Source organism: Nymphaea colorata, chromosome 5 (genome assembly GCF_008831285.2).
Source record: "Nymphaea colorata isolate Beijing-Zhang1983 chromosome 5, ASM883128v2, whole genome shotgun sequence".
NCBI classification, from domain to species: domain Eukaryota; kingdom Viridiplantae; phylum Streptophyta; class Magnoliopsida; order Nymphaeales; family Nymphaeaceae; genus Nymphaea; species Nymphaea colorata.
The window spans coordinates 25,837,326-25,850,377 of record NC_045142.1 but is presented as its reverse complement, the minus strand read 5'-3'; the positions used below and the strand labels follow the sequence as shown (position 1 = coordinate 25,850,377).

The 13,052-nt window shown below is 40.0% G+C and overlaps 1 protein-coding gene across 1 annotated transcript; it reads left to right on the top strand.

Moving 5' to 3' along the window:
* Positions 1-8,550: 8,550 nt before the first annotated feature.
* Positions 8,551-12,824, top strand: LOC116254537 (F-box/LRR-repeat protein 3-like). Its single transcript, XM_031629984.2, has 6 exons — positions 8,551-10,024; positions 10,134-10,259; positions 10,462-10,566; positions 11,101-11,627; positions 11,708-12,002; positions 12,182-12,824. The coding sequence occupies exons 1-6, from the start codon at positions 9,404-9,406 to the stop codon at positions 12,440-12,442; spliced, it is 1,935 nt and encodes a 644-aa protein (XP_031485844.1). The 5' UTR covers positions 8,551-9,403; the 3' UTR covers positions 12,443-12,824.
* The last annotated feature ends 228 nt before the right edge of the window (positions 12,825-13,052 follow it).

Below are 13,052 nucleotides of genomic sequence, written 5' to 3'. Positions count from 1 at the left end.
ACTGAAAAAATACGTTTTCTATTCAACCAAGCGGTGCTTACTGCCTTGTTTTTTAAACATTTAGAGGGGCTGCAACGGAGGGTGTAACTGTAAATGTATAATAATGTGAGACTGAATCAAGAATGCTGCGTAGATTGTGTCATTAGATAGACAGATAAGAAACTTGGACTCCTGTTAGATTAGGGAATATCAAGTCTGACTTGTGAAATTTTTTACGACCAAACAAGGCTGGATTATTATCGGAACTTATCTCTGCATTTAATCAGGCAATCATTTTAGTTGGATTGGATGTAAAATTGTATGTAAAACCTGAGGTTTATCATCACTTCAAATCTTGTTTTCATTATCTAACCGCTGCAATTGCAGAAATTGTTAATCATATAAATCCCAACCATTATTACCCATCAAGCAGCCGATGCTTGAAATGAATCAAAATGATCGATTATTTTAATTGCTGAAGTTGGTCATCTAGAGACTGGCATCATTCGATCTTAAATGAGAATCTTCTGTTTGGTGAGCTCTTGGTTGCCGTAAGTCTCAACATGGCATTAAAGGTGCGGCTGTTTTTCGACCAAGTGGTCGTCTCAATCTAAATGAAGGTCTGTGGAGTGCTTTCTTGAAGATGACGGTTATACGATAAGGTTGCCAGAGCTTGGGTTAAATATTTGTTTTTTTCTTCGACAATGTGCTATCGTACTTAACCAATTATATTGTTAATTACGTTATACCATCATGAATTATGCCGAACAGTTTGCCACAAATTATAGAAAAAGAAACACTTTTAATAAAGAAGATACAAAATTATGTCATTTTGATTCCGTTCTACTGTACCAAACACAATGGCTGGGCTCGAAATGACTTTTGAAAAAGAAGCCGGGTTTCGGTGATCATTATGCTTCATCTTGCTTATAGAAACTGAAAAAGGAAATCTCATGAGCATGTGAATACATGAAATAACATAATCAGGAAATTTACAGAAGAACAAGTTTAGAGGTGTTCGGATCTGTTTAGGGCACAAATACCAGTCCTTCACTAAAACAAAATTGCATTACAAAGAAAACATTGACGATTATTCTCTCACGGAACAGGCCTATCTTTGATTATTTGCCGTGAATTTAAATTTGTTTAGAGACATTAAGACATGTTAACATGAATAACAAACTGAACAACGAACAACAACAAAACTGCTCCTGCACTCAAGATTAGGAGGTTGGTATCAACGCTTTGTAGGATGCTCAGAGCCTCGTGAGACCAGCGAGACTCCTCAGCCAATTCTTGAGTGCATCTCATATCTTCTTCAAAGATCTTCCTTACCTCAATTCCTCTCCGCTGCTGCTGCTCGAAATGAGTATATTTGCTCTGGTCATCATCTTCGTCATCATCATCGCCAACATCATTAGAGATACCAAAAGGCAGTCGATTGGTTTCTAAATTTTGCTTCGAGCGTTCACTGATAGAAAGTTTGGGCCAGGTGGTGATAGGACTTGTTCCAGCTGGAAAACCTTCTGGTCCGGAGGAGTAACTCCCGCAACTAATCACCTCTGCTGCTACAGTAATAGTGATTGCCCCTGCTGAATTTTCTAGTTCAAACGCAACAGAACTATTTTCTTTTTCGCGGTCCACATTATAGTCATCACTATTGCTGATTTCACCACCACCACCATCCTGTAGTAATAGCAGAGGTAATGAACTATCACCATCACAATCATCAACACCACTGCCACCACTATGATTGCCTGCACAACCATCATCTTGTAATAGCAGTAGAGAAACTGAGCCACTGCCACCACCAGCACTGTCTCCCCCATGGTCATTCTGTAGTAGCGGCAGAAATACTGAATTATGGTGACCATCACTGCCACCACTATCGTTACTATCATCTTCTAATGACAACAGAGATACAGAACTATTACTGCTATGACCACCACTGTCATTACCATGATCTTGATCTAATGTTGGTGGAGATACAAAACTATAATTGCCGCGACTACCACAACCACCGTTACCATCAATATTATTACAATCACTGAGGGGACTACCATCACCACCACCACCACCACCACCACCACCAATAGTAATATCATCTGTTAATGATGGTAGAGATACAGAACAGTGACTGCCACGACCGGCATCACTGCCATCTTTGCCATCGTTCTGTGATGACAAATTGCGTGTTAAACTGCTGTAACCTTCGTCATGTAATAGTTGAGATACTGAACTGTCCACCATCTTTTCTGCTTGGAGAATTTGCTGATCTAATGAAGATGCATCAGGAGGAAATGCTTCAAGGTGGTGGAGAAAGAGAGCGCCTTCTTTTTCTATCTTAAAATCCGGAATGGGAGCTTCCCCCTTATTGAGTCCTTCGATGAACTGTTGAGATAATTGTTTTTCCTGCACATAGAACATCTCAGTCACGGATGTGGAATTTCTCTACATGCAGTGAAAAAGAAGACAGCCAAAAAGAAAAAAGAAAAAAAAAACTTTGTGCGTTTTTCGTGCTTTCATTTTGTCAAACGATCTAGCTTTTCCAGCGACAAGCCCGTGCTCCCCAGTCACCATTATTCAGTCAGTGAGATATCGATGAAATGTGGCATATTCACCCCTCTGACTTAAATTGCTAAACTTCATGATCACCTCCAGTCTAAAGCTTGGAAGCGAAGGCATCTATAACCTTATGAAAAACCTTCAATCAAGTGAAAACTTCTGTGAACGGGAGGACTTTTGAACATGCAATATTGATGAAAGGAATAGGGAAGGCCCCAAGACGGCCCTCTGGTCTAATACCAACTGAACAGTAGGGATCTTAGAAAAGACCCAGCATTGATGCTACTAGAAATGTGATTAATTGACCGGCAATATAATCTGCTCAATTTATTTGTTGTCTCCGTTTCTGGTGCCTACTTCGAAGATGGGATCTACGTGGCTTCCTCAAGGTCAAGAGGCAAAGATTGTGATCTTTATGTACATCAAGAAAAACATCAGTATAGCCATGTTTTCCTTCCTTGAGGGGTGTTGCTATTCTCTCCATGGAAACTGAAGAATAAGAAGGAAAAACAATACCTAGAAGAAAAGGAAGAAGAGAAGAACAGTTGCTATTGTAGTTAAGCATTGAAACACTATTTGGCTAGAGCCTTAGAAGAAATGAACTTTACCTGAAATATGGGACTCGCTTTTTCATCTGTGTTAGTGGAAAAACCCGGTCGACTGCAAGTCCAAAAAGAGAAGAACGCCAGTAACACTGACAACAACTGTGCATGCGAACGTAAAATGAAAGGTATCCTTTCTAAGTCGAACAACATGGTGGATTAGATGGTGCAATCAGAAGTATGTGTGTGTGTATATATATATAAAGGCGAACACTATTTTATCTTTTTATACTTACCACTCTTTCTCTATCGGCTCGATAGAGGCTTTTACATCTAATGGCAGTAGTGAAAGCAATCCAAGGTCATCTTCATGCCTGTTCATGGCTCCTTTGCAGGAGTCCCTTGTTTTTTTTTTCTCTCTCATACCCATATCTTTAGTTTTCTCTTTCTTTCTCTTGGGGGCGATAATGGCAGCCAAAAGTACTCCAGCGACGACGGCGCCACCGATCAGGAAAATCGCAGCAATGCCCCTGCCATTGTCACCTCCTCTACAGTTCTCAACTGTGTTTCGGTTTCTTCCCTTCTTCCTCTCTCCAGCTACATTTGCCATTCTCTCTCTCACTCAATATTGTGCTAATTGAAAATCAAGGAGTTAACAAAGTAATTTGGTTTGTTTACTGCATGAGGTAATTTCTCAATAGGTGAAAATTTGAATTGAAATGTAAGTGCTCGTGGTATAACGGAAAAAGGTAGAAAAAAGCCAGAATTTTTTACGCAGAGAGTTTCGAGAGGTTTCTCTTGATAAGGATGAAAGGAGGTTTAGAATTAAATTAAAAACAAAAAGAACGGGTCACACCAATGGTGAACTTAAAACAGACAAGACCATAACAAAGTTAATCTGTTAAAGCAGAATCAAGTTGACGAAGATATCGGGCGTAGAGTTAGGGGTTTTGATCGATCTCGAAATTGACTCTTGAAGAGAGTATCTGTTATTATCCACTGGTCCAGTGGTATGATGCGGTCGATAAGCCTAACTTGGCACTCAAAATTTGATTTTTTTTTTCCTGTAAAAAATGTGAAAGAGTAGGCTGCTCAATGAGCTGACCTTGTTCAACCTCTTGCTCGTGAATGGAGCAAAGTTTATAAGTCCCACTGAATTCTTTTGATTTAACACAAACCTTCGTGTTATAGAAGGAGTTTGTATTTTGAATGCCATTCTTAATTTCCAATAACTTAAATAAAAGAGATTTATTTTGAATTCCATTCTTAACTGCCTTGTCGCCCAATGTGCTACAACCTCTTGGGGTAATTAGCACCTGAATTTAATTTGTCCTTTTAAGGGGTAAAATTTCAGCTCATACAAAAAAGATTCAACGCGAATTTTTCCTAGAAGTTAGAGGAGCAGCAAGCTGCAGTTGTCATAAACTCCACAATTTCAAGGACTCTTTTCTTGAACGCATGAGCAATTTTTAAGTCCATAGCCTACAGGCCTCAGGAAGGAATATGAGTAAGACTTTAAGTCCCATGATGTTACAAGTGTGGTTTCCAAGTGTTAAAAAACTAAAAAGAATGAAGGGATAAACACACTCTTGCCCATTTGGCAAATAAAACAGTTTACAACAGTTTCATGAATCTACCTGAGTCAGATTTATAAAATATTTTTTAAAGTGTCCCATGAATATGTTTCAATCTTTAGGTCATATTTATGAAATGGCTATATATAAGGTTCCGTCTGCCAAATGGACCATTAAGGGAGTGTTTTATTTATTCAAATATTAAATAGGTTTTTAGATCCTAGGACTTTAAATCCTTAATTTCCAACAAGATCTGAAGTCCTATGTTTGAAAGATGCAAGATAAACCTGACATCTTGTAACTCCATGGATCTCAAGTCGCCTTCATAAATTTAAGACATAATAGTGATGATCTTAAATCTATGGTTCTTAAATCCGCAATCTGTTAGAACCAAGGATTTTAAGATGACCCTCTCTTCCATAGGACCCTCTGATCTGATCTGGTATGATCAAACACCCCCTAAGTAAGTGTCAAGTATTGACTATAAGGAAAGGATATAGCTTGAATAAAGACAAAAGCAAGCAATATGCATGCATCAAACATGCCAAATCAATGGGCAACCAAGGAGCTATTTAGTTACTTCCATGCCACAAGAAAAAAAAAAAAAGCACCAATTTGAAGGCTTCTTAAACCTTTATATTAAAAAAAAGTCAATATATCATACAAAATACCGTCAAGTGAGTTGATTGGGGTATAATGTACATAGAAATACTCAGAAACAGAGTAGTTTTAAAATTAGTAGGTGGCAGTTTGCATCTTTGAGCTGACAGTCAACCTACATTCCACTCCGCTTTGAGTTGGCTTAAATAGAACCATTCAATCAAACATGATCGGATGGTTGACCTAAATATGCACAAAGTACTATTTGCTTTTGACTTCATTAAATACTTATTTTGAGCATTTATTAAAGGAAGAATTAAAGAAAATTGTTCCAACATTTAGTTATATATATACACACACACAATCTTTATAGCTAACAACCCTAACTTAGTTATCTATCTTTTTTTTTTGTCTAATGTAATTTGATAGGATAAATTGAAAAAGATACACTTAGAGGTTGTTTGGGACAACTTGTGAATGTTTCATGAATCTTTTTAGACACTTAGTTCTAATGTTCCATAAATTTTCTCTAATATTCTAGACACTTAATTCTAATGTTTCATAAATCTTCCTTAATATTTGGGGTCGATTCATGAAATAGCCACTTAGTGTTTCAATTATCAAACAACCTGGTAGTAGTCATGGTTGTTAAGTTGGTAATTGTCGTAATTTTTATACCTATAAAAGGTATTGGTGTCTTAACTTAGTTTGCATGAAAATGTTTTACTTTGCCTTGGAAATCCTTAATGTTACAAGTCCACTAAACAGGACTTGGATGCATGAAAGGTACAATTAGCACGAAGAGATGTGTACTGATCTTGTAAAAAAATAACATCGGAATATTCTTCAATATCGTCGGAGCCTGAGTGCAGAAAGTGACCAAAATACCCTTAGAGCAGAAAAGTAAAACACTTCAAGACAAAAATGAATAGGTTAAAAAAAAAATTACCTTTTCAAAAGGACGAAAAACACCGCTCATCGGGTAGATCGACCACGTTCTACCAATAATTTGTAACTTTGTATTAAACATTTTTATTTGATAATATTTTAAATTACATTAATTTTAGAAAAACAAAAAGTCCAACACATAGATACAATGAAAACGAGATTGGCGCACGCTGGTCAGTACTACATCAGCTTGAACCATTAAATTTATAATATACACTTACGCGCTAACAATGCTTAATTAAATCTAAGTAAAAATTACATAAAATAAAGAGACCGGACCATCTTGTTACGTCACAGCGGCCGGACGGCTGGTCAAACCGGACGCCGGACGTCATCAAGCCGTGTACGTCCGAACCACCTCGGGCAAACCGCGGCCGTCGGATCCGGCAAACCGCGGCTTCATTGGCTGTTTCTGCCACGTGTCAATATCACGAGAAGGGACGCCATCTTTCCCCCACCGTTTTTTTTTGGGTACCTTGACGTCCTGTTCCAGAAGAGTCCTTCCCCGGGTACGTACGGATCCCCGCAAGAGCGGTGGGTCCCACAGCCATGTGCAGCCCAACTGGACTGGGTCCCGCCGTTGTTGTACGGATGGACGGATTCCGTTGATTTCCGGAGGGAGAGAGAGACAGAGAAAAGTATCTGCCAGCTAACAGGTGGGGGTTCATGGGTCGGGTCTAAAACAAACCGGGTCAGATCTGGATTTTAATCGGATTTGGATTTGGAGACTAAGATATGTATAATATGAACTAAGAGGAGGACCTTATTAGGGTTGGGGTTTGGTTTTTATGTGTGATTGAAATTGAATTCGATTCTTAGGATTTGGGTTTGGACACTAGACTGGATAGAGAATTGAACTTCAATCAGAGCCAGAAATTTAAGTCGAGAGAACACAGACGCCCATACATAAGCCTCGCCGCCAGCCAAACACACTCTTGAGCAAATTTGGTTTTCTTTGGAATGGAATTGCAACTAGCGAGAACAACCACTGGTAGAAGATTGTACTTTAGTCAATATGAATTGGATAAAAATCTTAGGTTTTAAAAACCCTTGTATCATGTACTCCCTGCACCTTTTATCTTTCATTATTTCTCTACTTGCATGTGGTGATGGAGCCAAGAAACTTTTGCTGAGGGGCACTAACCGATCTATCGCATAGGTGAATGAATGATTGTAGGGTACTGACTCAAGTATGGTATGAACAACACATATGACTAGACCTAGGTCCAGCTTAATCACAATGCAAGATTTCAAAGATTGGTGTGTCCAATGGCCATGCTAGTCACGCAATAGCTCCGCTACTGGAGCGAGCTACCGCCTTCATGCATGAATTTGAAATTAACACTTATGTTAGACCTCTCCTCTAGTTTTGGATCTATAGATATAGATTTCAACATTTTCATGGATCTAAAATCTATAGTTTAATATAAACCTTAAATTTAGTGGACGACATTCAAGCTATTAAAATCGACCTAAAAGAGAAATCAAGCAGCAGATATAAATTAGGAAAAAAACAAAAGTACCTAACTACGATACGGCGGCCCTTAAAAAGCTGGCTGCGACAATTTTACTATTACCGGCGAGTCCAACCGCTGGGCTTGGCCGGTGGCTTGGGCAGGCGGCGCATAATAGGCGAATGATGCGGCTGGAGCTGGTCCACAGGCCGGAGCTCAGTAGGGCCGGACAGCTGTTGGGGACTTTCCTCTCCGGCCAGTAGAAACATACCACGGCGTTGTACTTGTCTGCTTCGCTCTTGCGTCTGCAAAACTGTATGCAACTACGCGCAGAATGCGACGAAAAGAGAAGGGAACGGAGGAAGAAGGAGAACGTGGCCGAATTGAATAACGGCGTGGGGACCTGAGTCCTTTAATTTCTCGTCGAAATATTAAAATAAGATAGAGAGAGAGTGCGACAGAGTGCGGAAGAAGGAAAAAACTTTGGAGGAACACGGGCAGGTACAATCCGTGCTTTAGCATTTTTCCCTGTGCGAAATGACCGTGGTGGCCGTAGAGAATCTGCTTTTTTCTTTTTCTTATTTTGAAAGGAACCGACTTCTTTAAAAAGATTTAGTTTTATTTACTCATCTTAAGTGAAGTTTATTCATCAAAGGAAAATATAAAATAAAGATGAAAGCTATTTGACTTGATTCCTAGTTCCTTAATTCCTTCTATTCAATTTAAAAAGCTGATTTTATAACGTTGCCTTAAAAGTTTGATTATATGTAAAAGATAAAATTAATTTTTGAGCTTTTCTTCTCAAATACAAGAAAAGAAAAGAAGAGAAAAAGTCTCGAAGTAGCCCTCGTTAAACAAGAACATTATTGTCATTTAGCTATACGTTGGAGAAGAAACGCAAGATGGATCACGGGACCCTCTGCTTTTTTCTCTCCACCTCCCCACCTCTCGCCTTCGTTCAGATGAGAGAGAGAGCTAGAGCGAGAGAGGGAGATAGAGAGAGCTGGTGAAGGTGGTATTTCGAGAAGGTGGTGTCTGGTTTTGGGCTTCATCTGCAGATATATGTGAGGATGTTTTTATCTTTCTATTACGCTTGTTTTTCTCGACGATTTCGGTAGTTGTATCTGTTCTCTTGCTGGAGTAGAGATTCAGGAAGAGAGAAAGAGAGGGGGAGGGAGGGAGAATAGGAAAATGAAAGTCATCACCGAGGTTCTGATCAGAGAAGAAAGGCCGCCGTTGGTAGACGTCTCTAACCGGAGCGGCCCTGACGGCTTGCCTTTTCCTTTCTTCTTGTTCGTCCCCACCTAACCTCACTAAAAGGGGTCCAATCCTTCTTTCCTTTTGCTTTCTGGTTTGCCTGGATTTCTTCTTCTGATCTTTCTTTCTCTCTCCTAAACGTATGAGGAAGGCAAATACTGTTGTTTTTGAACTACCCACCTGAGAAGAACGAGTTTTCCCTCTCTGCAAACTTTTATCTGCAATACTGTTATTTTCTGTATTTTGCTTTTCTTCCCCATCAATCTCATCTGCCGATTTTATCGGTATGACTTCTCAGAATGGGTTTTCTGCACTTTTTTATTGGTACACACATGGGAGAACAATCTCTTCCTAAATTAACTCTTGGGGTTACCAAAGAGCTGGTTTCTCTTTCTAGATACTTAGGCCTGGTTTTGCTTGCCTTTCGGAAGTGAAGCTCCCGTGTTGAAAGATTGAGCTGGCTTTAGCTGTCACCCGTTCCTCGATGACCAAGAGGATACACTTTTCTGGACCTCCCACTGTTCTCTCCGTCCTGTGGGACGATCTTCTCCTCAAAATTCTCGAGAAATTCGACGACAAGAAGTCATGGAGGTTGGTCTGCAAAGAGTTTCTGAAGATCGAAGCATTGTCAAGAAAAAGGATCAGGATCTTACGGCCGGAGATACTGCACAGATCGATCAAAAGTTTCCCTTCTTTGGAGCATCTAGATCTCTCTGCCTGTTCGTGTCTGACGAATGAGATGCTATCATGGGTTTGCAGTGATCACCTGAGGCGAGTCAATCTTAGCAGGGCAACCGGAGTCGATCACAGGGGGCTTGAGTTTCTTGTCAAGCAGTGCCCCAGTTTGGAAGAGATCGATCTCTCTTACTGCTCCAGATTGGGCGATTCGGAAGCAGCAGCGTTATCGCTGGCGCCTAACCTCAAGAGCGTGATCTTGGTGAAATGCCTGAAGATCACCGACATCGGCCTGGTGAGAATTGCAGTTGGATGCAGCAAATTGCTCTCGTTGAATCTCAAATGGTGTATGGAGATCTCCGATCTGGGTATTGAACTCCTAGCTGCCAAGTGCAAGGATCTTAGGTTTCTCGACATTTCTTATCTTTCGGTGGGTAGAAATTTTATGTTTTGATTTTTCAGTTTTTCCTCGAGCAGTTGTCCTCCTCACATTGTTCAAGAAACAGGAGAAACTAAATTGACTAGTTGTTCTTATGAAGGTGACGGATAAGGGTCTGAGTTCGATTGCTTGTATGAAGAAATTGGAGGTGTTAGTCATGGTAGGTTGCAGAATGGTGGATGATGATGGCCTAGAATGCCTCAAGCGCTGTAGCTCTCATATTCAGGTAAACGAAAAAGCTTGATATCAACAAGTAAGGCTTCCGTAATTCTGCTTATTTGATAGATAAATGACTGTTTCTTCTTTTAACATTGTTTTTTAATTGGCCTGCATTTTGGGAATTTTCTGGTGCTTCTTTATTTTGAGGAGGAAAGAAAATCGTAGCACATGTTTGATTTGTTGTTGTTCTTCTTCTTTTCTAATTTCAGAAGGTTGACGTATCAAGGTGCATAAACATCTCATCTTCAGGCATGATGTCATTGCTGGAGGGGAATGAGAAATTGCAGGAACTTGGCGCTGCCTACTGCCTAGATGTAAGGACCTCAACGAGAATTGACCTTTTAGTTGCGGATCGCAGCATAATCTTTAAATAGAATTAGTTGTTCAGTTAATCATCCAATTAATATTAAGCTTTCTGCTCCTGAGCTATTACTTTTCTGTTTCTTTGTTCTTTTATCCTTTTGTCGTTCTTTGCTTCTGATCCATTGACCTGCGTAGGTCGGGGTTGTTTGTTTTCCGAACAAGGAAATATGTTGATTCTCCAATTTGTGCAATCGAAACCAGTTTTTTGTTTTAGTGCTTGCTTTTGTAATGAGTTGTTGGGGCTTCTCCTCGTGAACTTATACGCATGAATGTTGTACTGTCCACCATATGGTTGAGAAGTCTGCTGATTGGAGACGTCGCAGTCATTCCTCTGCTTACCTTACAAGCTTATCGGCCTCAGTGGAACCCCTTTGGTTGTTATAGTCTTATGGAGATATATGTACCTATATCTTTGATAATGGTTTTATGAAACATGTCCTAAAGGCAAGAAGTGATGAAACAGTGTGTGCTGGTTGATGATGCAGGAGCTCACCGTTCCAGTGTTGGCAAAGATAATTGAGTTCAAGAACCTGAAGACACTCAGATTGGATGCCTGTGTGTTGTTTCCATCAGCAATTGAAACAATCAGCAGGAACTGTCGGAGCCTGACAGAGATTGGATTGAGCAAATGTCTGGGAGTGACAGATGACGGAATCAACAGTCTCGTTAAATACTGCAATGAGTTGAGAATTCTCGATGTTACTTGCTGCCACCAACTCACTGACGCTGCTCTCCATGCCATTGCCTCTTCCTGTAAAAAACTCAGGTGCCTTAAGATGGAATCCTGCAGTTTGTTCACAGGTAACGGTCTAGAGAAAATTGGAACTGGGTGCTCCTTCCTCCAAGAACTTGACCTTACCGACTGTAACATAGATGATTCAGCACTCAAGCACATTTCTAGATGTACAGAATTGCAGATTATAAAGTTAGGCCTCTGTCTTAATATTTCTAATGAAGGAATCGCCTATATTGGTTCAAACTGCAAGGAGCTGCGCGAACTCGATCTCTATAGGTGATTTTTAACGAGTAAAATTGCAGGTTAAGAAACTCTGCGGAGAGTAAACTTACTGTTGTCTTTGCCATTGTGGTCAGGTGTGCAGGCATTGGCGACGATGGTTTAGCAGCATTGGTCACAGGGTGCAAGAACCTCAAAAGAATCAATATCTGTTATTGTACAGAAATCACAGATGCGGGATTGAAACATATTGGCAGTTTGGATGAACTATGGGAGCTGGAAATGAGGGGACTGACAAGGGTAACATGCCTGGGCATGGCTCTGATGGCGCGTGGATGTACCAGGCTGGCACAGTTGGATATCAAAAGATGTTATGCTATCAACGACTTGGGCATTTGGGCCTTAGCTCGACATGCCATAAACCTGAGGCAGGTCTGTTTATATCTCTTTCACAATTTGTCAAGTTCCTTAGAAAGTTAAAACTTGCCTAATTGAGGCAATACTGAAAATTGGGCTGTTTTTTCTACTTAACACTGCACCGAAGTAAATATTTTGCCCTTCACGTCTGTGTGCAATTCGAGTTGCTGATTTTTTTTTCTTCATACATTCAGGTAAATATATCATATTGTCGGATATCAGATGGGGGTTTGTATCTGCTATTTAGTGAGCTTAAATGCTTGCAAGACGTGAAGATGCTGCACCTTACTCGTGTGTCACTTGACGGGTTTGAACTTGCATTGCGAGCATCAGAGAGTGTGAAGAAGGTTAAAATGTTGGATGCTCTAAAGTACCTGCTATCTCCTGATCTCATTCACATGCTTCAGACCCGGGGTTGCAAATTTCGCTGGTTGAACAAGCCTCTTCTGTTGTAAGAAAATTCCGTTTCTGTTCAAATGTTCAATGCTGTTAAGAAAAAGATGATCTCTGTTGGATGGAGATCCAGACGGTTTTCTGCTTATAATCTTTGGATACTGTAGGCAAGACTGGAAGTCCCTTGTTGACCAATTTATGTAAAGTTCTACCTTTTGTTCATCTTAGCCATAAGATACCATAAGGACTATCGGAGTTTTGTGGGTAGCATCTATATACTTTTAGGCATTCTATCAGGTGTATCTGCAGGCGGTAGTTTAACAGGGATCCCAATGTTAGGTTGTCTATGATATAATCATAATTATTCCCATGCTTACATGGGGTCGTCTCTTCTTGGGCTGTGAATATTTTAAATGAATGAAGATTTTGTTGTTTGCTAGTGTAGTTATTTTCTGAAAAATAAAAGCAGCCATGCAGTTCTGAGGTTGGAAGGATGTGGTGAAGTTGAGAATTGGACTTCATAATGATGATGATGATGTTGATGTTGTAAGTTAGTCAACCACTTCACCTGAAATAAATATCAGTTGAGGTTTATCTTCTGAAACTCCTGCCAACTGTTTAACCTCTAAATACTCTTCATGGAATGGGGCGACATTCGCCTGATTGACTCCT

Coding starts and splice junctions, on each gene's coding strand:
- LOC116254537 (XM_031629984.2), top strand. CDS start 9,404: ATGACCAAGAGGATACACTTTTCTGGACCTCCCACTGTTCTCTCCGTC. Junction 10,025..10,133: donor TCGACATTTCTTATCTTTCG/GTGGGTAGAAAT, acceptor GTTCTTATGAAG/GTGACGGATAAGGGTCTGAG. Junction 10,567..11,100: donor GCGCTGCCTACTGCCTAGAT/GTAAGGACCTCA, acceptor TTGATGATGCAG/GAGCTCACCGTTCCAGTGTT.